Here is a 27,498-nt window from a genome sequence, read left to right on the forward strand (position 1 = left end):
AATTATATTTGGCTAGTACACATGGTGGGGTGTTCAGTCTCATTGATGAATAGGAAAGTGCACACCAAGACCATATAATAAGATACATCTACTTTATATCCATTTGATTAATAAAATTTTAAGTGATGATGCCAAGTATTGGAGAATATAAATATCAGCAGGATCTCTTATCCATTGCTCATAGTGGTTTATGAACTGGTGGAATGCCTTAGGAAAATAGTTGAGCATTATCTGCAAAAGTTCAACATTTACACATCCTATGAGTGCAGTTCCATACCTACACTTACCACAGAAACTTGCGTATGTACCGTAGGAGACATGAACTTAGGATGTTCAGAGTAGCAAATGTTTGTAAGAGTAAAATCACAGAAACAAGCCAGATACCTGCAGTAGTTACCACCAGAAATCTACTGGTGAATTAATGGGTACATACATACATTGGGATATTTAAATAGTCATCAGAAAGAATAACTCTGGTGATTCACACATGGGTGAGTCTTAGCAGTGCTATAGGATGTGAAAAAGGAAATCTCCAAAGATTACATAAAATATACCTTCTCATAAAGTTAAGAATAGGTAAATCTTAAAATATATGTATGCATGCGTATATATGTATGTATGTCTAGTTAGATATGCATATAGATCAGAGGAAAGGTATATGAAAAGGACTAATAAAGATTCAGGATGGTGGATTCCTGTATTTGGGGAGGCAGACTTGAAGACCCCATAGCTGCAGAAAAGTTCTATCAGAGTTCTAGCTTTCATGTTGTTGTTCGGTGGGTTGATGGAAACTTTACATTATTAAATAATAAATGTCTCGACCATTATTTTGTTTGAATGGACTAAATATAGCCTTTTCAGCATTTGTAAGATTCACTTTACAGTTGATTGGAAAACTGATTTTTGGCTCATCATGGCTTTCCCCTTTTCTCTAGTAGTTTGTGCAACTGAAAATATAAATTTCACTGAAAATTTCCTCTCGTTAATGTTTTTTTTTCTCTTCCCTTCCCTTCCCCTACCCTAGTAGCACTCATTTCTAATTCACACAACGAGTAGGCTACAACTGTTCTTAAAAATACTGTTACCATATCCCACTGTAATCCTTCATCTTACTTCTACAAGCCGCCCAAGAAACTGAATTTCACTGATATCTTGTGGCTTATTAACACAGGAAGTCTTTTAGCTGTACCTTGTGAGCAAGGACTTTGCAATGCATTTATTTTTCCATTTGTGTTTGTGTTTTAATAGACTGACTTCCTTTTGGTAGTGTTGCGTGATGTCGTTCAGGCATACCCTGAAGTTCGCATTGTTCTCATGTCTGCTACTATTGATACGAGCATGTTCTGTGAATATTTCTTCAGTTGCCCAATCATTGAAGTTTATGGGAGGACTTACCCAGTTCAAGGTAAATATTGTGGGGGTGGGATGGGAGGGTGAACATTTTTTGTAGTGTGTGGATTTTCTTAATCCTAGAGATTGGAGTCATAGTTTAAAGGATATTTAAAATAAAATCCTTGGGCTTCCCTGGTGGCGCAGTGGTTGAGAGTCCGCCTGCCGATGCAGGGGACACGGGTTCGTGCCCCGGCCCGGGAAGATCCCACGTGCCGCGGAGCGGCTGGGCCCGTGAGCCATGGCCGCTGAGCCTGTGCGTCCGGAGCCTGTCCTCCGCAACGGGAGAGGCCACAACAGTGAGAGGCCCGCATACCGAAAAAAAATAAAATAAAATCCAAATCAGGGTATCAAATGCATCATAGCATTCTTGGGGTTGTAGTCAAGCAGTAGTGAGTTTCATTTACAACTTGAGGAGTTTGCATATCCAGTAAATTTCCTGTCCTTACAGCTAAAGTTAACTTTTAAGATTTTATAGTCAAGTGTAAATTAACATGCCTATAGATGTTCATGGGAAATACTGTTAAAAGTTTAAGCAGCCAGGGTCAAATTAACTAGAGAATCAATCTTTCCTAGAGCCAGAGCAGGCAGATTTTGAAATGAGAGTAAGATGAGTGTTTCAAGGTCAAATATTTCAGATTGTTAAGAGTTTATTTAGAAGATTTTGTCATCACCACTTTCTAGAATAGTCATCTAGTAGCTTGGTTTTAAAAATTAATTACAGCACAGTCTAATTGAAGGAATGAAAATAAGCTAAAAATTTTGCAGTGTACCTATGAAATGATGAATGGCTACGTCAGGATGCTAACTTGAAATTCAGAAGGTGAGGGTAGCTCTGAAATAAAAGTCAGTGCACTCATATCTCACGAGGGTACAGGTTAATAATCCTGCAACTGCTTTGCATGCATACTGGCATTGACAAAATAACTAAATGGATGACAGATGGTGGGAACCGGGTTTACTGCTGGAGTGGGTGGGAGGTTACAGGTAAGTGTGAGGGAAGGCTTGACTGAACCCTGTGGTACTGGGTTACAGTTGGAGACATTAGTAAGAACTCGTGTTTAGATAGAAATGGATAGATACAAAACTAAAAATACATGTGTATGAATCCACAGATTAGCATACATAGATATATTTCCTAGCTCTGTCTGCTAAGTGGGCCTAGAAGTAATGACATCCCAGTAGCAAGGATCATGCCCAACACCCAGAACATGTTTCCAATACCATTCTCTCTAGTTAAAGGAACCAGAGGCCCTTGAAGAAATGACTGATTCTGAAGTTGAAGCAGGGAATATACAAGATGAACCTGAAACATCTTGTAGTGACAGAAAGTAAGAAAGTGCTTTAAAAAAAAAAAAAAACAGTGAAGGGGACAAAGGGACATAGGAGTCATCATGAAAGCTTTCATTGGCCAAAAATGGAATAGTTGGAACAAAAAAGTAGAAAACATAGTATTGGATTATAACCTGAAGTATAAAATAGATACCCATGAATTTATATGGTGGTTGAATAAATTAAGTGGGTAATAAAGACAAAGCTGTCATATGGAAGAACTAGAAAAAAATTATGTAGATACTCTCTCTTACCTCAGAAAAGTGATGCTTAACTCCTTTAGTGTGCTGTGCTTAATGACTTGCTTCCAGAGAGTTAGAGTATGGAAAGGGAAACGAGTCACTTAACGTTGGAGTTAACTTGGCAGACACTACCTCAGGTTGATCAAGTTTAATATCATCAGTGATGATAGTATGTACCTTTAATACAGTGAGATGAGAATGGTACTTTTGGGCTCTAAGGGTATAGAGGGGAAGTGTTTAGATTATGAGATACTTCTGGAACACTTCTAGAACACTTCAAAGAACCTCTGGAGCATAATTTATCAGTAGAAGTTCCAACCTTCGCATTGAAGTCCTTTTTTAAGAGTAATAACTAAAATGAACCCATTTTTATCTGTACATCCTGATAGAGGAAGGATGGACTGTGGTATATTATTGTATTTTTAGTAATTTCTCTCCATATATAACACCCACACTGTGGGAGTACACAACATAGAGCACAATATGCATTCCATGAATGTTTGATTGAATATTGTATATAGCGGATACCCTGACTGGCTTTGTGGGAACATGTATAAGAGATACCTCACCCTCCTCCAAGGTCCAGGAGATGGAAACACTGAGTTTGATTGGAAAAAGAGGTTATTGACACTGAAGTTTCTTGGCAGTTTTGAAGAATCAGATTGAAGGGTATGAAGGTAGTTTTGAATTATGAATTAGAAAATGAGTTTTAAAGACTGCTCCATTCTGCAAGTTGATAGTACTTACCTGACTGGATTGTCCTGGCAGAATATTTTTTGGAAGACTGTATTCAGATGACCCACTTCGTTCCTCCACCAAAGGACAAGAAGAAGAAGGATAAGGATGATGATAATGGTGAAGATGATGATGTAAGTGAATTTCACGAAGAATTTTCTTTGTGGGCAAAATTGTTATTGCAGGGAATGATTTTAGTAAAAACATGCAATGAGTTAGCATTACAAAAAACTTCTAAAAATTGACTGTAATGTCTATCTTTGAATTAATTGATATATTTCACTCCAAAGAATTCCATGTTGAGTGAAAAGCGCTTTTCATACCATGAGTTAAATCATCTCTGGCATAAAGGTTAAAAAAAAAGAGGAAGGAGTAAGGTATTTAATAACTCCCATTTTGTAAGGCTTTACTGCTCAGAGTGTTTTCCATGAGCCACAGCACCTGGGAAACTGGTAGAGAGGTGGAATCTTGTGCCCCACCCCAGATCTTCTAAATCAGAATCCACACTTTAACAAGGTCTCCAGGTGAGACCCATATGTACAATAAAGTTTAAGCAACAGCAGTTAACAGTCCTAGGTTACAGAGACTGTATGGTAATGACATTAGCAGATGGAGAGAGTATTAAAGTGGGGGATGATGAGGGATTTCCTAAGAAACAGGAAAGAAAAGTGACACTTATTTTGTAGTGCTTCAGAGTTGGACCAGTGATATTTAAAAATGCATCTTGAATCTGGAAACATGAACAGAATGAATGCTACAAGGCAGCCAGCAATGCAGAATATGATAAACATAACCTAGGATTGGGTATTTTTAATCAGATTTGAGGATATAAATGAATTATATTATGAAATATATCCTCAAATCCGATGAATTAGAAAGTTTATTGGGGGGAAAAATCAACTTAACAACAACTTAATTTCTCATTACTGAAGGTTTGGTTTATCCTTGGTTCTCAGGCAGACTTTTTGGAAAATACAGACCACATTATTTCAGATGTAGATGAAGGTGACCAAATACCCTGTCTGGCCGTATGAGTGAGCCTGGGAATTACACAGGAAGACATTGTGTATATATAATTACATGATAATTGATACAAAGAATCATAGGAGGAGTTTATTAATCAGTAAGGAAAATATTTTTGAAAAACCAAGAGTTTATAGTCAGAAATAAGCTTGGTAGAAGGAGCCATTAGAAGTTTTAGAGTCAAATTTAAGCGTTTGTGCTTGAATTTTAGTCATGTCCTATGGAAAGTATTGGTCAGTAGAAAAATTCAGTATGTCAACGTGCAGTGCTTTTACGTTTTTGAAAATTAAATTTCTTCTAATGCCAGATACGACTAATCAGCTAGAATCAATAAGGATATTAGGTGTCATGTGAACATTAAGAACAAATGTAGGAGACTTAACTCATGAGCTGTACTAATTGAGACAGTCCAAAATATGTCTCCCTGTTTTTTGCAGGCAAATTGCAACCTGATCTGTGGTGATGAATATGGTCCAGAAACAAAGATGAGCATGGCTCAGCTGAATGAGAAAGAAACTCCTTTTGAACTCATCGAGGCTCTACTTAAGTACATCGAGACCCTCAACGTTCCTGGAGCTGTGTTGGTTTTTCTGCCTGGCTGGAATTTGATTTATACTATGCAGAAGCATTTGGAAATGAATCCACATTTTGGTATGAGTCTTTTTTGAATTCTCAACTATTTGAGTGAAAAATGAATGATTTTGCTTGCACCCTAGCCAATATGTGAAAAGAAAATTTAGTGTTGTATCAATTTTTGATTAAAAATATGCATAATGTAGAAAAGTTTTAAACTCGGCTCCTATTTTTAGACCTTAACTTTTCCATATTTTTATAGGAAGCCATAGGTATCAGATCCTACCTCTGCATTCTCAGATTCCTCGAGAGGAACAGCGCAAAGTATTTGATCCAGTACCAGGTGGAGTAACCAAGGTAAGTAGTAAACATTACAGTTACGGAGTTGGAAGTAATGTAGATATTAGACAACTATTACAGACCTTCAAAGAGCTAGCCAAAAAAATTGTAATCCATCTGAATTGAGGAAGAAAAAAGGGGTCCTTTCTTCATGAGCTTAGTAGGTTTTTCAATTATCCAGTCAATGAATGAGTGATTTATTTGAAGATTTCTGTAATTCTGTTGTCATTTGTTACATAAGCAGATCATTCCTTTTAAGTACATAATAGGAAAATATTTTCTGAAGTGTAATTTTTCTTAATACCATTTCTTCACAGGTTATTTTGTCCACCAATATTGCTGAGACAAGCATTACCATAAATGATGTTGTTTATGTCATTGACTCCTGCAAGTAAGTTCCCAAGGAACCCATTGCCTTGAATACAGTAAATCTTTAGAATACTCCATGTAGTATCTAGAATCAGTTAACAGAATCAAAAACACCTTATTTTTAAAACTCTTGTGTTCTCTTACCATCAGAATTACTGTGCTGCATCTGTATGTACTGAGTTATAGTGTAATTAATGATTCTTGGTGTTGATCATCATATCAGTTATGGTAGAAAGTGACGAAGCTTAACGCTAACTTCTGGCTGCTTCCCACTTACTCTTGTCTGCTGGTGTTATGCTCATTTCCCGTTGGGTGTTTCCATTGACCGCTGCCATACAGTGGCATGCTCTTTGGTGTATAAAGATGTCCAATATTTAGCTCATGACAAGTGTCCTATTTGTAGGATACTACTTAAGAATTAAGACTTCATATTTGGTATGAGATACCCTGGGAAATACACAGGGAGGCATTGTGTATAGGTAAAGTAATTACATGCAAATTGATACACAGAAAGGACAAAAACGTCGAAACTTTGTTCTGTGTAGCCAGTTTGTGCCCCATGTCTTCTCTGTGTAGTCCCTAAGGCTTTCCTGGCAATTGAAGAAGATTTGCCAATGCCCACTTTAGGGAATGGTGACTAGCATGCCCCCTTTTGTGCCAATCCCAGTCATTTAGTGCCAGCTGCCTATGTGTAACATTGACAATGTCTGAGGTTGCCTAGGGGTTCAAGAGGACCGTGCCAACACCACTTGATGAGGTCATCAGAAGTGCCACATGTTCCAGTTTAGTACATAGCCTTTAGATCATAGATTGCCTAAAAGTTAAACTAAACTTCGGAATAGAGTTGGCTTTGAATAATTATCACTCACTTACCTGCACGTGCCAGATCCTGTTTAAGTGCTATATGTTCATTAATTCACATAATGTTTATAAATAAAAACACTGCAAGGTAGGTGATAGTATTATACTCATTTTCAGATGAGGAAAATGAGGCACAGAAAGATTAGTAACTTGACCAAAATCATCCAGCTGCTAAGTGGCACGTGTATATTATATTGCCTCCTAGCAGGTTGGCAGCCTAAAGAGTGCAGAGTCAAATTCTTATCGATGCTGTTCACAGACAGACATCTCAAGTAGGCATGACTGGAAAGCGTCTGCCACTTAGTGGAAATGTAATAGTTATGTGTTGATAGTACACGTGAGTTTTAGAATTAACCGCTCTTTCCTGTTTAGGCAAAAAGTGAAGCTGTTTACTGCTCACAACAATATGACCAATTATGCTACAGTTTGGGCATCCAAAACAAACCTCGAGCAGCGGAAAGGACGAGCTGGCCGCGTACGGCCTGGATTCTGCTTTCACCTCTGTAGCCGAGCTCGTTTTGAGAGGTAAGACCAATTCTTGAGTAAAGAATGAAGTTGGGTTTTTTTGGTTGTTGTGTTTTTTTTAGCCTTTTACACACACACCCCTCCCCACACCTCTCTGCCCTGACATAAACGTAATGAACTCAGAACATAAGTGCTTCCAGTTAATTGGAGGAAACTTAGCTTAGATAGTGAGATTGTGGTAAGGATGAAATCAGAAATTATCAATGGTGGCATGTTTGATACTGATTTACTATTTACTAATAACCTTTTAAAAGCATAACATGTTTTCCACACCACACATCTTTATCACTGGGATTACTGATATTTATGGAATGGTTAACTTTTCTGAAAAATAACTTTAAAATAACAATACTTTTGTATTTATAGACACCCTCCCCTACCCCCCGATTTAGCACATCACCTCTGTCATATGATCCTCCTTATGTGCCTGAGAAACAGAGGGTATTATTTAGGTAAGGAAGCCAAAGCTTAAGAAGCTTAGCTGACTTCTCCAGGACTGAAATCCAAGTCTGTTAATACCTTGTCCGTTTCCGTTTATACCACAGATCCTTTTGGAGAATGTTTGTGGATGAAACCAATTGGTTTAAAAAATACTTCTCTGGGATGCGAGCTCACCATCTTCTCAGTTTGCTAGCTTTCCAAATAAAGTTGTTACTCCTTGCCTCCCACCTCACCCCCCCCGCCCAATTTAAAAAATAAAAAATACTTCTCTCTCTGAATTAGACTTAAGTTATGTATTTGGTTGTATGTTTCTGGAAATCAGTGTGGTGTACGTTAGCTTTAACCAGTTGATAATAAAGGTAGAGTTAGGTGTGTTTGTGTGTGTGTACCACAATGAAGAATTGTGGGACAGACTAATTTAGGTGACCAGATGTATATAGCACACTGAAGAAAGATCAAAGCTTTGATTTGCTTTTATACTGGTAACATATGGCTCCCTGGAAATTACAAATGTTGGTTTATTTGAGCATCAGAAGTTAATGCAGGAGACTGGCTGCAACATTTGGAAGACACTTAGTTCTTTTTAAAGGTTGGCTTGTCCCTTGACCTGAATAAACAAGTACTATACTCAAATATTTTAGAGTAAAACCAGCTCCTAATTAGTTAACAGCATGAATAGATCTGTAAGGGATTTTTGTTCTTTTCTCTGTAGGATGAGGAATAGATATGCTATATGCATCTATGTAAACCTGATTAAAGCTGATCTAGGTCTTACCAGCAGTGTTGGAATTCTCTAAATGGTTCCTATGAATCTTCATTATAAATAGTTTATATAGAATAAGCCTGAATTGGAAATGTAGAGACCTGGATTTTAATACTGTTTGTGCCTAATGTATCACATAATCTTAAACATTTACACTCTTTAGGCCTTTGTTTCCCCATTCTGCAAAATGAGATTAAGTTACTTAACCTTTCTGTGTCTCTTTCCTCAGTTGAAAAAGGAAGGTGATACAATACTAATCCCATAGGATTTGTTTGCGAATTCAGTGAGTCAGTAATGGAAAATACTGAGAACAATACTGGGCACGTAGTAGACTCTCAGTAAATGTTAGCTATTATTATTATTGTTAATATTGATTTATAGTAATAGTTTTTATTACTAAAATTTTAAAGGAATAATCTGTAAGATCCTTTCCAGTGGCACTAAATTTATACAGACCAGGAAGTGGGGGAAGAGGTAGCAGGGAGATATTAGTATTAGCCTGCATCTCCCACAGAAGGTCTTGCTACCATTTTTAACCCATGTTTGTCAGCAACCAGACCTGAAGAAGCCATGGGTGGGGGTAATAACATTAGAGATTTGGGATAATTTTTCATCCTCCTTCACTCAGCTGAAAATGCCTTCAAGCTATAAGGGTAAAGTCGTAAGCCACTACTCAACCACTTAAGAGGGTCTTGTCCAGAGAGTCTTTGTAGTAAATATAAAACATTCTTTTGTAATTGTAAAAAGATGAGGGAAGGGCAGCTCTATATATTCCTGATTATCTCTCTGCGAAGTTTTTGTTAAATAAATGTGTGTGTACACAAGAGAAGATGGTTATTTTATGCTTATTTTCTCTTAGACTCGAAACCCACATGACCCCGGAGATGTTCCGAACACCATTGCATGAAATTGCTTTGAGCATAAAACTTCTGCGTCTGGGAGGAATTGGCCAATTCCTGGCCAAGGCAATTGAACCTCCGCCTTTGGATGCTGTGATTGAAGCAGAGCACACACTTAGAGGTACCTACAAATACAGACCTGCCTAACACATGCGAATTATACCATCTGTCTTGTCCTGGCAAGTAACACTTAACAAATGAGTCAAGAAGAGGATATAGTCCACAGGGCTGTGATAACAAAGCTTCCAGTGTTGCTTAATGTACTTAGTGTGGTCAGTATATAAAATGAGCAACATAAGGTTAGAAAGGGATGATGTGAGTCTTATTTGGGGGAAAAAAATGGAGAAAAGGCACGCGTTATCTCTTAACCAGTGGTTAATGATCAGAACGTGAATTATTCATGATACCCACAGTGTTTTATGTACATTCCATAGAACATCTATTTATATTTTTTTATCACACTTACAGAGGCAGTGTAGTATAGTGGAAAAAAATAAGGGCGTTGGAGTCCAGGGGGATCTGAATTTGAATTTTGAATCTCACTCTCACCTACTATGTGAACTTCAGACTTTAATTCTCCAGATTTCATTTCTTTCTAGAAATTCTCAACGGATGCTATCAGACTTGTTAGAGCATGTAGCTGTTTACGCTGCTATTACAGTTATTACTGTGTTTATAGACTTCTCATGGACTGTACTCAGCTTTACAGCCTACAGGGCCTAATTCTAGTACCTTCTTCATGTTAGGTGCTCTAGAATTTGGTTTGGTTCTGTTTTTGAGTGAAGAGAATTGTTGGCTATGAGCATGGTACTGGCAGTTGGCTTGACAGATGAGGAAAACTTCAGTGCAGTATCTGAACCTTAATCTATAAACAAATGTTTCATCTTTGCCTGGGTTAAAGGGGTGTTCATTACTGTTTCTGCTCACAAAGAAATATCTCCCCACAGAGCTTGATGCATTAGATACCAATGATGAGTTGACTCCTCTGGGACGAATCCTGGCTAAACTCCCCATTGAGCCTCGTCTTGGCAAAATGATGATAATGGGGTGTATTTTCTAGTAAGTGCTTTGTTTTATTGCTGATAGTTAAATGGTAAAACAGTTTTAGAATTTTATCCCCCTCCCAATAAAAACAGGATGGGCTCGAATAGAAGAAAAAACTAAATATTCTTCAGTAGAGAAGTGGCATACTTTAGATACTGAGAAAAGTGTGAAATGAGAAGAACAAATAGTTCCAGTGGATGGACACCGGGGCCCAACTTTTTTGGGGAAAGAGCACAGACTTCTCAAAAGAGAAGTGCAGTTAAGTAGTTTTCCTTGAAAGAGAAAGATTAGGAAAACAGGTATATGTTATTAAAGGTTTTGAAGATTAAGAGATTTTGTAAGATGAAGGAGAATGGGAAAGGAAAAATATAATACTTGGTCAGTTTATGGTAAATATGCTTCCATTAATATCAGAACTCATTATTTTTTTCCCTTTTTGCCTCTGGAGAGCAGCTGTAAAATTCTTTTTGTTCAGCCAGTTTCAGTGCTATTAAAGCAATATCATAGCCAATAAAGACTGACCCACAGTTGACAATACTGCCCAAGTTGCTGGAACAAGAATGTGATCTAGACTGAATTTTCCTGTCTGTTTCAGTGTGGGAGATGCTGTTTGTACCATCTCTGCTGCCACCTGCTTTCCGGAGCCTTTCATCAGTGAAGGAAAGCGACTGGGTTATATCCATCGAAATTTTGCTGGAAACAGATTTTCTGATCATGTGGCCCTTTTGTCAGTATTCCAAGCTTGGGATGATGCTAGGTATGGGCTTGAAAGAGGAGAGTTATAAGATTTAGGTGAACTGTCTCTAGTTTGTAATCTGTATCTAGTTCTTTAGGCTTTGGGAATGACTCTTAACAACCTATTTGTTTTAGAATGGGTGGAGAAGAAGCAGAGATACGTTTTTGTGAGCACAAAAGACTCAATATGGCTACACTTAGAATGACCTGGGAAGCCAAAGTTCAGCTCAAAGAGATTCTGATTAATTCTGGATTTCCAGAGGGTAAGATTCTCACATTCTTAAGACATACCTGAAGTAATCTTAATGTAATACATGCACATTGACAGTGCAGTATATTTTAGCTTCAAACATTAGACCCTTTGCTTTTTCTATGTTCCTGGCTGTTTCTTAGTTCTTTGAATTCTGGTGATAATCAGTTTTTCACATTAATTCAGTCTTTTACAGGATGCAAAAGGTTATAATGTTCAAATTGTAATTTAGTACAGAGATGATTAATAGACCTTTTGAGAATTGTGCTACTTTGGGAGGGCTTTTTGTTTTTGTTTTTTTTACTAGTTTTTATTGGAGTATAGTTGATTTACAATGTTGTGTTAGTTTCTGCTGTACAGCAGAGTGAATCAGTTATACACATACCCACTCTTCTAGATGGGAGGATTTTTTAAATCCATCCACTTGTGAAGAACACAGGTCTAGCTTTCAGCACCTTTTGAATGAACAGTTCGTTGAAATACCTCAAGTAGTGGTTTGTGAGGTGATTTATTAATTTGCCCATCTGTTCAGTTTTAGATGTGAAGTAAACTCTACCGTGTTAAATTTTAATTGGCTTTAAATAGGTTTTAGTGGACAGAGGACTTTGATATGTGATACAGGAATAGTAATCCAGCTGTTCATTTCTTGTGTGAATTTGAACTATTGTACTTTTCTCCAATTAGATTAAGAGACAGAGTTACTTCCTGAAAATTGGAACACATAACCAGAAACAGCTGTTTAGTTGAGAGACAGAAGGCAGTTAGTTGGGCAGTATCTAGATAACTAAAGTAGTTCTCTTCTGTTGTAAACTGACTAAATTTTTAATTTTTTTAAAAAATTTATTTATTTTGGCTGTTTTGGGTTTTCGTTGCTGCACCTGCGCAGGCTTTCTCTAGTTGTGGCGAGTGGGGGCTACTCTTCTTTGCAGTGTGTGGGCTTCTCATCGCGCTGGCTTCTCTTGTTGTGGAGCACGGGCTCTAGGCGCGCGGCCTTCAGTAGTTGTGGCTCGCGGGCTCTAGAGCGCAGGCTCAGGAGTTGTGGCACAGGGGCTTAGTTGCTCCGTGGCATGTGCGACCTTCCTGGATCAGGGCTCGAACCCGTGTCCCCTGCATTGGCAGGAGGAGTCTTAACCACTGTGCCACCAGGGATTTCCCAATTCCTAGCTTTTTAATCAAAATCAAAGGAAAAGAGAAAAACATTTTTGTGTGATAGACTCTTCACAACAGTCCTGAGATGCATATGTTACTACCCCATTTTATAGACGAGGAAACTGACACAGAAGCTTAAGTTACGTGTCCAGACTCAGTTAGGAAGTTTATAGGACTAGGATTCAGGTTTTTTAGAACAAAGTATATCCGCTCTCTTACCATCGTACTTTCCATGTGCCTAACGCATAGTTTGGGTGAAGACATCCACCACCTTCTAGTGGGTTCCTCTTAAGTTGTCATTCCATCTTCTGTAGAAGGAACAGCTTTTTAAAACCAGCATATGGAACACTGTGGTCGTATCAGTCTAGCTCTTATTTAGCTCTTATTCTGAGAGTAGATGGTTATTGGGGGATTTTTAAAAAATACTTACTCCAAGGTTATATTTTGTTGAGTCTATAAGAGAATACAGACATTTAAATTTTCTTATTGTGGCTACTCAGCAGAATTTCTCCTTGCGCTTAATCTGAGTGCAAGAGTTCTGAGAAGAGAGGAAGTTAGACAGGTTATTTGAAAAAGGAGGGTGGAGGAGGAGTTAATTCTTCTAATTGTCATCTAATTCTGGTAAATACTTTACATGAAATGTGAGGATTAACCAGATACCTGATTTTTTTTTTTTTAATCTCCTTCCTCTTTACAGAGTGTTTATTGACACAAGTGTTTACTAACACTGGACCAGACAATAATCTGGATGTTGTTATCTCTCTCCTGGCCTTCGGCGTGTACCCCAATGTGTGCTATCATAAGGAAAAGAGAAAGATTCTCACCACTGAAGGGCGTAATGCGCTTATCCACAAGTCATCTGTTAATTGTCCTTTTAGCAGCCAAGACATGAAGTACCCATCTCCCTTCTTTGTTTTTGGTGAAAAGGTAAGAAAAGATTAGTTTAGAAAAGTTTACATTTAAAATCCAAATTATCTTTACTTATTAATGTGCAGTGGGAACATGAGTTTTAATTTTCAAAGCATAGTTCATTATCATTATATGGTAGTTGATTGACAGTTGGAATGTCAACTGTTTCCTCTTGCCTCTTTCTCTGTTTCAGATTCGAACCCGGGCCATCTCTGCTAAAGGCATGACCTTAGTCACCCCCTTGCAGCTGCTACTCTTTGCCTCCAAGAAAGTCCAATCTGATGGACAGATTGTGCTTGTAGATGACTGGTATGGATTTTCATATGTGAACTCAACTGAATTCTTAAATTGAAATGCAGTGGGATTCAGCTGCTAATCTAACTTAGTTTGTGGAACATGGCAAAATTTGATGGCACAAATGAGATGCTTTATAACACTGTCTTTTCTTGGCGAGTAGTATATCTTAGGAGTATGGTTCATAGTTGGTAGTAAAGTCTTAAATTGACTATACCAGCAGAAGCAGATGCATTAGGCATTGGAGCCGCGTCCACTACCATGAATACTACACTAAGGAATTAGAGTCTAATTGGAGCTTGGGCACCTCTTTTTTTCTGTATACTTTATAGTACTTAGAGACTAGTGGTGAGTGGGTAGTAAGCACTTGGCAGAAATTGATAGAATATAACGAATGGTTAGTAGGCTCAGTCATATTCTTGAAAACTTGCAAAACTAACAATCTTAGTGTCTTATTTCATTCTTTTGTTGGAGGCTGAATGATCTGTATTGTTAAGAGTATTTTGCTCGATAGACTTTGTGGTTCACAACTCCTGCCAGTAGCTAGCAGTGAATTTCAAGAAGTTACCGTAGATTATTATTCTTCCTACCTGTGTTTGCCTGATTTTGGGGCCATTACATTAGTTGAAAGTATTGGTACTTGGAAAGAAGTTAAATTTATCCCATCACTTGCCATGTGTGAAATTGAAAGATAATAGTCTTTTTCTATGTGTACCACCTCTCTCATTTTTAATCATTTTTCTCTATTTTAGGATCAGACTGCAGATATCTCATGAAGCTGCTGCCTGTATCACTGCTCTCCGGGCAGCAGTGGAAGCTCTGGTTGTTGAAGTAACCAAGCAGCCTGATATCATCAGCCAGTTGGACCCCGTTAATGAACGTATGCTAAACACAATCCGCCAGATCTCTAGGCCCTCAGCTGCTGGTATCAACCTTATGATTGGCAGTACACGGTGAGTACCACAGTAACTTCTCTTTGAACTTAGCAGAGTACAGTAATCTTAATACTGGCCTAAAATTCCCACAGTTAGTTAATAGAGGCCTTGTTATTTAAGTTACAGTTCTAGACAAATGCTGAATATGAAGTCTAGTTCTGGTTAGCACACTCAGAAAAAAGTGTCTTACTTTTGTGTTAATGATCTATTACACCAGTGTGTGCTAGAGATAGAGATCTTAAAAGTACATATAGAGTCCAGGATAGGTCACATGACAGGAAAGTGAAAGACCCCAGACAGTCCTCTTCACACAGTACTGCTTTGCCATCTCCAAAGAAAAAATGATGAGGTGTTAAATTGATTCTTCAAACGAAAAGCATCAGGGTCTATCTTAGGGAAATACAAGAACATGGATATCTAAAAGTAAAGAAGTGTGAAGTTTCTCTTAATTCTTAAAATGTTTTATGTGCTTCAGTTTTTTTCACCTTCAAAAAGTTTCTTTGCCCACAGCTTTTTCTTTGGAAATACTTGATGCCTGCAGAGAAGGCAGAACAGCAGTACAATGAACTCCCATATAGTCTCTTAGGTTTCACTGACTGTCAGCTTTTTGTGACACTTGCTTTCATATAAATATTACACACTTCTTTTCCTTAGTCGTTTGTGATTAAGTTGCATTTTACATCAGTATGCTTCATGTATCTTTTGAGAACATAGCATAAACAATACTAGTTCACACCCCAAAAATGTGTTACAATAACACTAATGTACAATCATTAACATTTTTTTTAGTCACTCAAAAATATTCTTTAATCTCCCCAACAAGATTCGCTTACTGCATTTGGTTATAAACTGTTATCTTAATGTATAGAAGTGCTGTGTGCTTTATGGATTCTGGCTTCCCCTTTTGCCTATAACTGAGTTAACTACTTCTTTATACTAATGAAACATAGTACTTAGGGTGTGCCACACTGTGTTAAGTGCTTTTCTGATATTAACTCATTTTAATATTTAATCTGTCTATGATGTATTCAGTATTTGGCTTCATTCCCTTTATGCATTAAATTTTCGAATGTGACTGAATGTTTATATTTTGTGACTAGTTGAGAAGTACTAAGGATGCTTTGCTAAAGTGGTGGTTTTGTGCTCTTGCTAGGTATGGAGATGGTCCACGTCCTCCCAAGATGGCTCGATATGACAATGGAAGTGGATATAGAAGGGGAGGTTCAAGTTATGGCGGTGGAGGCTATGGAAGTGGTGGAGGCTATGGGGGTGGTGGAAGCTACGGTGGCAGTGGCTATGGGGGTGGCTCCAGCTCCTACCGGGGAGGCTACAGAGGGGCTTCCCGAGGTGGCTATGGAGGTGCCCCAGGAGGAGGCTACAGAGGGTCTGGGGGGTCCCAGCGAGGGGCTGGCAGAGGGGGCTATGGGAGCGGCTACTTCGGACAAGGAAGAGGAGGTGGTGGCTATTAAAAGCTGGCGAGTGTCAGTGGTGCACAGACAGGTAAAAAATGCATGCTGCCCATTTTCCCAAGTTGTTTATGTGCTGCCAATAAGTAAACCCATTTTCCACCTGTTCTGTGGTTTGTTGTAGTTTAAGGAAACTAAACATTTAGGTATATTAGTGATTTTGTTTATATTATGTAAAATATCATGCTCTATTATAAAAGTACTACAGTTTGTATTTTTTCTTTAAGGAGTAAAGATTTGCCTTTAAAATTAACTTGATATTTTCTTGACTTTAGTTTAATACAGTAGAAATAAAGTATTACATTGAATACTGGCCATGTAGTTAGTTAATTGTTGATCTTACACATTAGAAAAATTTTACAATGGCACTTAATTACATCTGTTAGTTTTAAACATCAGAGGAGAAACTGTACTTCATTTCACAAGTACACCAATTGATGTTATTACTTACAGTTGTTAGAATAAATAGCCTGGAAATGCAGTTGTTATTCTTGCAGTAAATACTGGCCAGTACACAATTGACATGGACCTCTGTATCTGAATAAAACTTTTGACCTAAGGCTGAACATTTTTACTTTTTCCCAAGCTTTGTCTTTGAAAAATCTAAGACCAAGGTCAGCGTTCCCTTTTCTTAAGTTAGTTTCCAGTGTAACAATTATTTTAAAATTTTAATCAAAATTAAAAATCTACGTAACCCTTGAATAAAGATTATATTTAGGCAAAGAAGCTTCACCAGTGCATAAAGTTTAGATATTTGACAAGTAACTCTACATTAACATGTATTTCAAAGGATATTTGTTAAGCTAGTTTATTTTAGTGGAGATGTTTATACGCTTATAACACTTTATAAGTTTCCAATGAATTTTCACATTTCTAATTTCAGAAATAGCACAGTATAGTAGAGATTACGAAGTTTTTGGATGAGACAGAACTGAGCTCATATCTTAATGCTGCTGACACGTGAATGATCTTGGGCAACTTATATTTTGTGTTAATGTCCTTTTCAAAATCCTCTTCTCATTATACCTATGTTCTTTAGATCATCTTTAGCAGTTACCGTTGATAAGCTGATTAGTCCAGTTTACAGACTCTAAAATCTGTATCTCCAACTGAGAAGTTCTTTCTGAGCATCCAGACCTATGTAAACAACTACTTACTGAACATACATTTCTGTCCAGAAATTTAAAAACTTAAGTACTTTACAAACTGAAGAAAAACCCCTAACTCATCCTATGCGCTATACTCTGTTCACTGTTCAACTGGTTTTTGTTTGTTTGTTTAAACACAGATAGGAGTTTCAGCCAAAGCCATAAATATCACCACATCTAGTCAATTCTTCTTCCAGAACACCTTCCAGTTGTGCTATTCTAGACTAGCTGCCTGTGTTCTATTCAGGCTATCATTAACTTGGATGTACACTGATGCAGCCTCTTAACTGATCTTCCTGCTTGTTAAGTCCTGCCTGTCTACAGTCCATTCTCCACACTGCAGTTAGATTAACATTCCCATACAAATCTAAGGTCACCACCGCGCCTCTCTTTGCTTAAGCCAGTGGTTCCCATTGCCTTTGGGGTAAAGGCTAAGCTCCCTTCTTATCCCCTCACTCCTACCCTACACTCAGTTCCGTTCAGTAGCCACACCGAATTTCTAGCCTCAATCAGTGGCTTTCTTGTGTCCTTTGCACATGTTGTGAAAACTCCCATAAAAGGTATAAATTTAGTAATGCCTCACCTGACTGGTACGTATTCCTCCAACTTCTTCAACTAGAAATGGGAAATCAAAAATGGCCAAAAGGGATATCAAATTACATTCTCTGAAGCTTGAAAGAACCACTCAGGTAGGCATAGTTCTCAGAATTTAGCTAGAAACCTAAGGCAGTTGCTATGCAGATTTCTAGAACTCCTCTCTGCAGCTGTGTCCTATATTCTGCCCCACAAATTTTAACTACCCTCCTCAAACTCGTGTCTTTTAACTCAGTGAGACTGCTCTTCTCTGCTTGTTCCTTTCTCCCTCTGTCATGATCCAGAGTGCCTCCACACAAAGTCAGGGTGGTCTTAGGCTCATCTAATTTTTCCCCTTATTTGGGGGATCACAGTTCTACATTGCCTGTTGTCCAATGTCTGAAAGCAGTTGACTCATATATATATAATATTTTGTTGTCATTTCAACAGTCTTCACAGCATCTTTACCAACCAGGTGTAGATTCCATCTTAAGAAACCACTTTCTTTGCTCATCCATAAGAAGCAACTCCTCCTCTGTTCAAGTTTTATCATGAGATGGCAGCAATCCAGTCACATCTTCAGGCTCCACTTCTAGTTCCCTTGCTGTTTTCACCGCAGCTGCAGTTACTTCCTTCACTGAAGTCTTGAACCCTTCAAAGTCATCCATGAGGGTTGGAATGAACTTCTTCCAAACTTTTGTTAATGTTGATATTTTGGCCTCTTCCATTGAATCACAACTGTTTTTTATATATATATATAAATTTATTTTTTTGGCTGCGTTGGGTCTTTGTTGCTGTACGCGGGCTTTCTCCAGTTGCGGCGAGTGGGGGCTACGCTTTGTTGCAGTGCGCAGGTTTCTCCTTGCCATGGCTTCTCTTTGTTGCGGAGCACAGGCTCTAGGCTCACGGGCTTCAGTAGTTGTGGCTCGCAGGCTCTAGAGCGCAGGCTCAGTAGTTGTGGCGCACGGGCTTAGTTGCTCCGTGGCATTTGGGATCTTCCCAGACCAGGGCTTGAACCCACGTCCTCTGCATTGGCAGGTGGATTCTTAACCACCGCGCCACCAGGGAAGTCCCACAAATGTTTTTTTTTGTTTGTTTTTTGTTTTTTGTTTTTGCGGTATGCGGGCCTCTCACTGTTGTGGCCTCTCCCGTTGCAGAGCACAGGCTCCGGACGCGAAGGCTCAGCGGCCATGGTTCATGGGCCTAGCCGCTCTGCAGCATGTGGAATCTTCCCGGACCGGGGCACGAACCCGTGTCCCCTGCATTGGCAGGCGGACTCGCAACCACTGCGCCACCAGGGAAGCCCCCACAAATGTTCTTAATGGCGTCTAGATTGGTGGATCCTTTCCAGAAGGATATCAACTTATTTTGCCCAGATCCGTCAGACGAATCACTATCTGTAAGACTTGAAAGTTGAAATTACTCTTTGATCTGTGGTCTGGAGAATGGATGTTGTGTTAGCAGACATGAAAACAATATTAACTTTTTGCACGTCTCCATCAGAGATCTTGGTTGCCCAGGTGCATTGTCAGTGAGCAGTAGTATTTTGAAAGGAATCTTTTTCTGAGCAGTAGGTCTCAAAACATTCAGTAGACCATTGTAAACAGATGTGCTATCATCCAGGCTTTGTTCTGTTTTTAGAGCAGAGGCAAAGTAGATTTAGCATAATTGTTAAGGGCCCTAGGATTTGCAGAATGGTAGATGAGCATTGTCTTCAACTGCATTATCCCCTAACAAGAGAGTTAGTCAGTCCTTTGAAGCTTTGAAGCCAGGCATTGGCTCCTCCTCTAGCATCTTCCTCCAACATAAGGCTGTTCTGTCTACATTGAAAGTCCTGTTCAGCGAAGCCACCCTCATTATCTTAGCTAGACTTCTGGATAACTTGCTGCAGCTTCTATGTCAGCAGTTGCTGCTTCACCTTGCACTCTTAACAGAGACGGCTGCTTTGCTTAAACCTCATGAACCAACCTCTGCTAGATTCAAACTTTTCTTTAGCGCTCTCATCTCTCTCAATCTTCGTAGAATTGGAGAGTTAGAGCCTTGCTGTTGATTAGGCTTTAGTTTGAGGGAATGTGGCTGGTTTGATCTTCTATCAAGACCAGTAAACTCTCCTTATCAGCAGTGAGGCTGTTTCATGCATTCATTGGAGTAGCACTTTTAATTTCCTTCAAGAACTTTATCTTGGGGCTTCCCTGGTGGCGCAGTGGTTAAGAATCCGCCTGCCAATGCAGGGGACACGGATTCAAGCCCTGGTCCTGGAAGATCCCACATGCTGCAGAGCAGCTAAGCCCGTGCCCCACAACTACTGAGCCTGCGCTCTAGAGCCCTCGAGCCACAGCTACTTAAGCCTGTGAGCCTAGAGCCCGTGCACGAGAGAAGCCACTGCAATGAGAAGCCCCGCGCACTGCAACGAAGAGTAGCCCCCGCTCGCCGCAACTAAAGAAAGCCCGTGCGCAGCAACGAAGACCCAATGCAGCCAAAAATTAATTTAAAAAAAAAAAAAAATCCCTCCCATTGAATACACTCATATGTTAAGTAATCTGTTTTTAAAAAGAACTTTACATTCACAACTTGGCTAACTGGCGATGGAGGCCTAGCTTTCAGCCTCTTGGTTTTTGACATACCTTATTCACTAAGCTTAATCATTTCTAGCTTTTGATTTAAAGTGAGACATGTGACTCTTACTTTCATTTGAACACTTAGAGGCAGGCCATTTTAGGCTTATTAATTGCCCTCATTTCAATATTGTGTTTCAGAGGGGAATGGCCCATCAGTGGAGCATTTATCAGTTCAGTTATTGAACTCATTTATCAGTTCACCATTTTTTATGGGCATGGTTTGTGGTGCTCTAAAACAATTAGAATAGAAACATAAAGATCACTGATCACAGATCTCCATAACAAATATAATAATAATGAAAAAGTTTGAAGTATTTTGCGGCTTACCAAAATGTGACACAGAGACATGAAGTGAGCAGATGCTTTTGGAAAATGGTGGCAGTAGACTTGTTTGATGCAGATTTGCCACAAACCTTCAATTTGTATAAAATCCATCTGTGAAGTGTGTTTAAGCTAAGCGCAATGAAAGGAGGTATGCCCACACTATTGAATCTCTCAAAATTAACTGATTGAGGTCACCTGAATTTATCAGACTACTTTAGTGATAATTTAATTTTTAAGAAAATCTATTTCCTAGGAACTAATTAGGGTGACCAGATGTTCCCAGTTTACCCAGACTGGTTTTCTGAGACGTGGGAAATGCTAGAACAAAGAAAGTTGTAGGCAAACTAGGATGAGTTGGTCACATTAACCTTAATGGGGGAATCTTTCAGAAATTTCAAGACTTTGAAATTGCATATTTCTTTCAAACATAGAAATAAATTTAAGGTAAAGGCAACAAAGGATTTGGCTATAAATCCAGTATTTTAATGTTTCTCAACTGGTAAACCTGTATAATACTTTCTGTGTTAACCTGGAAAAATGTGAAAAACATACTTGGTGGTTATTTTTAATACTATAGTAATTTTAACTTAAATAATTGAAAATTTTAGCTCTTTTTAAAATAACAGGAAGCATAGGAGGCTTAGGTTAACCTGCTGAGCTAAACAGAATCTAAGTTTTAGGGCATTAATAGTTCTATTTCCAAATTAACTTAGTATTCTAATGATACCTGCCAATGGCTTCAGAATTTTATTAGGAAATAAAGTAAATTTATCTTGTGCAACTGCAAAATCTGAAAAATATCGAATTACCAAAAAACACATGGCATTAGTATTTTTGTTTAGTATTAAAATAATGATATAAAGTTGCCTGAGTTTTCTACAGAACAAATCAGAGTATTCTGTAGACAGAGCAACACATTTCGTTAAAAGCTGTTTTAGGCCTCAACTGAGTAATAAGAAAGAATATGTAAAAGGAAACTTAAATACTACCTAGTTCAGTTGGCTTAAGCTTTTGGGGACTGAGAGGCTCCTTTGAGAATATGAAAGTTATGGACTCTCCAGCAAAGAGCGTGTACACAAAAGTTTTTTACTTAAAATTTCAGGTAGTTCACAGACTCTTGGAGCCTGTACTTCAGTTTAAGAATGGCTGATTTGGTTCAGTCACTGAAAATATATAGTATATTTGTTTAATTTTCTACTTTAATACTTTGGAAGAATTAGACCCCTGTCCTCAAGTTTATTGCTTTCTGATTATAACTGTTAAATCTATAAGATAACATGCATCTTGGGTGTCTTACAAAGAATAGTAACTTGCTCCTTTTTTTTTTTTTTTTTTTTTTTTGGCCATGCCAGGCAGCATGTGGGATCTTAGTTCCCTGACCAGGGGTTGAACCCATGCCCCCTGCAGTGGAAGCACAGATTCTTAACCACTGAACCACCAGAGAAGTGCTCCTATTATATTAGCAACTTCTCTGTACCTTGTGCTGCTGAGGAGTGCCTCAGTCCCTTGGTGTGTAGCCACCTGCCACTTTCACTGCTTCTGATAAACTGACAAGAGGCTCTAGCATTATAGTTCCCATTCTTTTCTTCAGTTGAGACTTTACCATAGCTGCTGCTGGCATTGCAGTGGGGCAAAGGAAATCTCCACTCCTACTGCCAGTTCCTTACAAAAAGGCAGAAAGGGGTTCTAATTCATCCCTTTTCATTCCACACCAAGGCCACTCTTCTCATCTTGATTTGTCCAGTCCCCTCCTCCAGAATCCTAACATTTCCATCCCCAGCAACTGTGATGAAATATCCTTAAAAGTCCTAGATTGTAAATCTCATTTCAGTCTTTTGCATAAGCAGAGACCCATTGGTAGCATTCTTTTAAACTTTTAGCAGTTATTTCTTGGAATGCACAGCACAGGGAATGCAGAGGGAATATAATGGTTACTAAGACCCAATGCCTATACTACAAAATTACTGTCCAGTAGGCAAGCCAGATATGTGCACGAACGGGAAAGGACAGCAGAAATATGGAACCACCTCTTCTCTAGGTTCTAAATTAGAATCTCTTATTTTTATACATCTTTATTGGAGTATAATTGCCTCACAGTGCTGTGTTAGTTTCTGTTGTACAACAAAGTGAATCAGCCATATGCATACATATAGCCCCATATCCCCTCCATCTTGCCTCTCCCTCCCACCCTCCCTATCCCACCCCTCTAGGTCGTTGCAAAGCACCGAGCTGCTCTCCCTGTGCTATGCGGCTGCTTCCCACCAGCTATCTATTTTACATGTGGTAGCATGTATACGTCCATGCCACTCTCACTTCACCCCAGCTCCCGCCCTGCAACCACCGCCCCCAGTCCTCAAGTCCATTCTCTACGTCTGTGTCTTTATTCCTGCCCTGCCACCAGGTTCATCAGTACCATTTTATTTTTAATTCCATATATATGCATTAGCATACAGTATTTGTTTTTCTCTTTCTGACTTACTTCACTCTATATGACAGGTCCATCCACCTCACTACAAATAACTCAATTTCGTTTCTTTTTATGGCTGAGTAATATTCCATTGTACATATGTGCCACATCTTTATCCATTCGTCTGTCGATGGGACATTTAGTTTGCTTCCATGTCCTGGCTATTGTAAATAGTGCTGCAGTGAACATTGTGGTACATGTTTCTTTTTGAATTATGGTTTTCTCAGGGCATATGCCATTGTTCTAAATTAGAATCTCTTTTAAATGTATAAAAGCTATGCATTGGTTGGTCCTGGTGGAGGAAACTTCTTAAATCCCATTTGAGCAGTAGAATTAGGATTTGTCTTCCCTTGACCTAGAAAATTGGTTAAGACAAGTGGTAAGTAGAATAATGGCTCCTCAAAGATGTCCACATGTTAATTCCCAGAGCCTGTGAATGCATATCTTACATGGCAAAAGGGACTCTGCAGATGTAATTCAAGTTAAGGACCTTGAAATGGGGAAATTATCCTGGATTATCCAAGTGGGCTCAGTGTAATCACAAGTCCCTAAAAGTGGAAGGGAGGGCGCAGAAGAGTTGGCTCAGAGAGAGAAGATTGAAGACGAGGCAGAAGAAATTACAAAGCAGAAAATGGACTCAATCCATTTTTGCTGGCTTTGAAGATGGAGGAAGGAGGATGTAACCCAAATGCAGTTAGTTGGTCACCAGAAGCTGGGAACAGCCCTCAGCTGACAACCATCAAGAAAACAGTCCTACAACTGCAAGGAACTGAATTCTGCCAACAATCCAAATGAGCAAGGAAACAAATCCTCCCCTAAAGCCTCCAGAAAGAAACAAACCCCTGTCAACACTGATTTTAGGCCGGTGGGACCTATGCCAAAACTGCAACCTACAGAACTGTTTGATGATAAATTGGTGATGTTTAAACCTCTAAATTTGTGGTAGTTCGTTATGATGGAGAGAAAAATATAAGGGTGGGAAGGTGAAGGAGAAAAATAACTTTATCAAAGTTCAGATTTCTTAGAAAATCTTAAAAATGCTTTGTGCATGCTTTAGACATATGAGAATAGGAGGAAAACAAAAAAAAAAACCCTGTATTTTGAAGTGGGCCTGGGGAAAAAAGTAATTGGTTGGAAACCAATGGCAGCAACAGAAAGGAGGCAAGTAACCAATGAATGAGAAGTTTGCTCCTGTGAGGCTATTTATTGCTTTCTGCTTACTCAAAAGAGCCTATCTTTGTCCATCACATACTCTTCCTAAAGCCAAAAGCAGGGAAGTAGAGGAAGAGGATTGTGAAGGAAAATCCCCACTTTTACAGCTTATCAAATTCATTATAGAGAGATTGTTCTTGTTTAAGGCCTCTTCTCTGGAATTACATGTCACCTGGCTAAGAAGACCTTGTGTTTAAAAAAAAAAAAAGCAATGAAACACTGAAGAGCAGCTACTATACTTTATTCACCCTCAAGAGATTCTCTATAGCAACACAGGGTCACCTTTGCTAAGTTACAGATAACAAAGTATTGAATAAAAGTCAAATTGTGGAAGGAAAGATTAGGGGCTGAAGCCTGAGTGCTTATCTTCTTTTATATCCTAAAGTCAATGTAAGCTATGCTTTGTGAAAAAGACCAGTTTCTTACAAAACAAACACCCTATTTTAGAGGACACATGGCCATCCAATTTAAAGATTATATTTCCTAGCTTCATTTGCAGTTAGATATAGCCACGTGATCAGATCCTAGCTGGAGGGAGGCATGAAAGTTGAAATAATGTGTGTGACTTTGAGGGAGAAATACATTTCTTCGTTTTTTGCCTCTCTTATTTTGAATTTTCTTGTTTCCTATAGTAGTTAAGCCTAAACATAGTGCTATCTTATCTTATTCCAGTTACCTGCACAGATAAATGGGAATGAATCAGATATTGGCCATAAACATTTTTTTTTTCAATTCTCTACATAAAACACCTAAAGCTTCTTACTGGACTAAGACTATATAAAACAATATTTAAAACCACAGTTGTTTTTGGAATTAGTGATGATGGTGTTACCATATACTAAAAATGTACTAAATACCACAATTATATACTTTAAAGTGTGAATTTTATGGTATGTGAATTATATCTTAAAACTTATTTTAAAAAACATGTTAAAATGAATCATTCAATGAAAGAGCATTAAATATTTAAATTTTAAAATTAAGTTTCAAATTTAAACTACCATTTCTGTGGGATATGAGAATTATTTATTGAATATCTGAAACAAACTTTAACATAGATCCAGATGCTTTAACTTGTTACTATTCTGATATCCCCCTTTAAGTTTGCTTCTATTTTATTATTATTCATTTCCAGATTCAGATTTTGCATTACTTTGGAGAGCATATTATCATCTTTTTTATCTCCTGAAGCAGCCCCTTTGCTGAGGACTTCTTCTGCTACAATAAAAAACTGTTCAGTTGGTTGAAGAATGCTTACTCCATAGCCATTGTTGTTGTAAATATGATTATTGGTCATCTTCAACTTGGGTGCTGGAAGAACCTGTTAAATTATTCAAGGAAATTAGTTTTTCAATTTCTATAAAAATAAAATAGGAACTAATGAACATCTCATAAACTCTAGAACTTATTCTTGAGTTTACACATTTCTTTAGAACAACTGAATCTCTCGGTTTTGAACAAGTATTATTTTCCTCACTGGATTAATGTAATACTAACAACAAATAGTTGTAATATTAAATGGAGTTTTCAATTTTATCCATTATTGGTAAAGACAACTGATTCTAGATGGGGATACAGCAATATCCCATGAAGTTGACTTTTAATATAACATGATAAATATGAAAATAATTTCAGATAATGAAAATGCTAACGATGAAAATAATCTAAAATAATGATATGTAAATTAGTGTTCTAGGGAAAACTTCATTAACTATACGAGTCTAGAGAGGGACCTAGAAAGGTAGAATTTATAGAAGTAGAAAGGAATGGGAAGGCATTTCACTTATAAATTATTGCTAGTAATGTTTTAATTGGTTAGCTTAAATTATTTTACAAAGTTTGAAAGTAAGACTTAAAATATTTAATATATTTATCCTCTTAATTTGCTTTACCTTGGAAAATGTATTACAAGTCTTCTCAATGAAAAATTAAAACATTTATAAGAGAACTTCCCTACTTTCTCATATTCAAAGTTATTTGCTAAGAATTTAAGTTGAAATTATTAAAGAAGACTAAACTTGTTTCCTATCAGCCATCATTTAACCATCATACTTTTCCAAATCAACAATAACATTTAGACTAAAATTTAAGACTGAGGGTATCTTTCTAATAATTATAATTCTTAAAAATTCTATGTTAAAAATATGAAAATACCTTCATATTAACTCCACCTGAGGTGCTTTTTGAACTGTCAGTTGTTCTGAGGTTATTACAGTGATGAATTTCATTCCTTTCCAAAATAGCTATGCTTCCAGGATACAGTTCAACACCAGCACCCTGTAAATTAAAAGCAAATAAAACAATCTATAAAACACATGCACCTCTCCAAAATTTTCTTTAGATTGGAAAACTGTAATTCTGTATTAGCAATCTAAACACACTAAGTTACATGAAAATACATGATAGTGCAAACAATTTTGTGGAGATAATGTTTAAAACAAACTATTTGTGTCAGAATCATTAGGCCTAGAAGGAAGGTTGAAGTCATATGCCATATAACATTGTTCTCCTACCCAAATCAAGTCTTAGAAGGGAGTCAAATATCTCTTTAAGCAATTATTTTCAATAGTTATAAAAATTCATTTATATATACTCTAAATCCCTCATAATTCTGCTTAAGTATTTCCTCATTTTAGTGGGAACTAAGAAAAAGTCATTCTATAAAAAGGTCTTATTTTTCTGCTTCCTTTAATCTTTTTTCATTCAATTTTCTAGTCCCTTAATGGTCTTTGTGATTGTTATCTTTAGACTCAAGCTGTCAGAACTAATCACAGTACCTTACAGCAATGTCTGATAGCTTATAAGTATTTACATCTTTTTTTTTTTTTTTTTTTTTTGCGGTACGCGGGCCTCTCACTGTTGTGGCCTCTCCCGTTGCGGAGC

General features: G+C 37.9%; 2 protein-coding genes across 2 annotated transcripts in view; one reads left to right on the forward strand and one right to left on the reverse strand.

Moving 5' to 3' along the window:
- DHX9 (DExH-box helicase 9) overlaps nt 1-18,663 on the forward strand; it is a 57,984-nt gene extending 39,321 nt beyond the window's left edge. Inside the window, exons 15-28 of the mRNA XM_007110962.4 lie at nt 1,249-1,405; nt 3,732-3,832; nt 5,159-5,372; nt 5,557-5,651; nt 5,951-6,024; nt 7,236-7,388; nt 9,452-9,612; nt 10,439-10,550; nt 11,131-11,292; nt 11,406-11,533; nt 13,367-13,596; nt 13,772-13,887; nt 14,625-14,825; nt 15,961-18,663. Coding sequence (XP_007111024.1) covers nt 1,249-1,405; nt 3,732-3,832; nt 5,159-5,372; nt 5,557-5,651; nt 5,951-6,024; nt 7,236-7,388; nt 9,452-9,612; nt 10,439-10,550; nt 11,131-11,292; nt 11,406-11,533; nt 13,367-13,596; nt 13,772-13,887; nt 14,625-14,825; nt 15,961-16,276 — 2,220 coding nt within the window. The 3' untranslated portion in view covers nt 16,277-18,663. The remainder of the gene's footprint in view (nt 1-1,248; nt 1,406-3,731; nt 3,833-5,158; nt 5,373-5,556; nt 5,652-5,950; nt 6,025-7,235; nt 7,389-9,451; nt 9,613-10,438; nt 10,551-11,130; nt 11,293-11,405; nt 11,534-13,366; nt 13,597-13,771; nt 13,888-14,624; nt 14,826-15,960) is intronic.
- Nucleotides 18,664-25,585: 6,922 nt separating this feature from the next.
- Nucleotides 25,586-27,498, reverse strand: part of SHCBP1L (SHC binding and spindle associated 1 like) — a 44,316-nt gene continuing 42,403 nt past the window's right edge. The window contains exons 10-11 of the mRNA XM_007110960.2: nt 26,770-26,892; nt 25,586-25,936 (exon numbers count right to left, since the gene is read on the reverse strand). Of these exons, the coding sequence (XP_007111022.2) occupies nt 25,685-25,936; nt 26,770-26,892 (375 nt within the window). The 3' untranslated portion in view covers nt 25,586-25,684. The remainder of the gene's footprint in view (nt 25,937-26,769; nt 26,893-27,498) is intronic.

Source organism: Physeter macrocephalus, chromosome 4 (assembly GCF_002837175.3).
Source record: "Physeter macrocephalus isolate SW-GA chromosome 4, ASM283717v5, whole genome shotgun sequence".
Classification (NCBI taxonomy): domain Eukaryota; kingdom Metazoa; phylum Chordata; class Mammalia; order Artiodactyla; family Physeteridae; genus Physeter; species Physeter macrocephalus.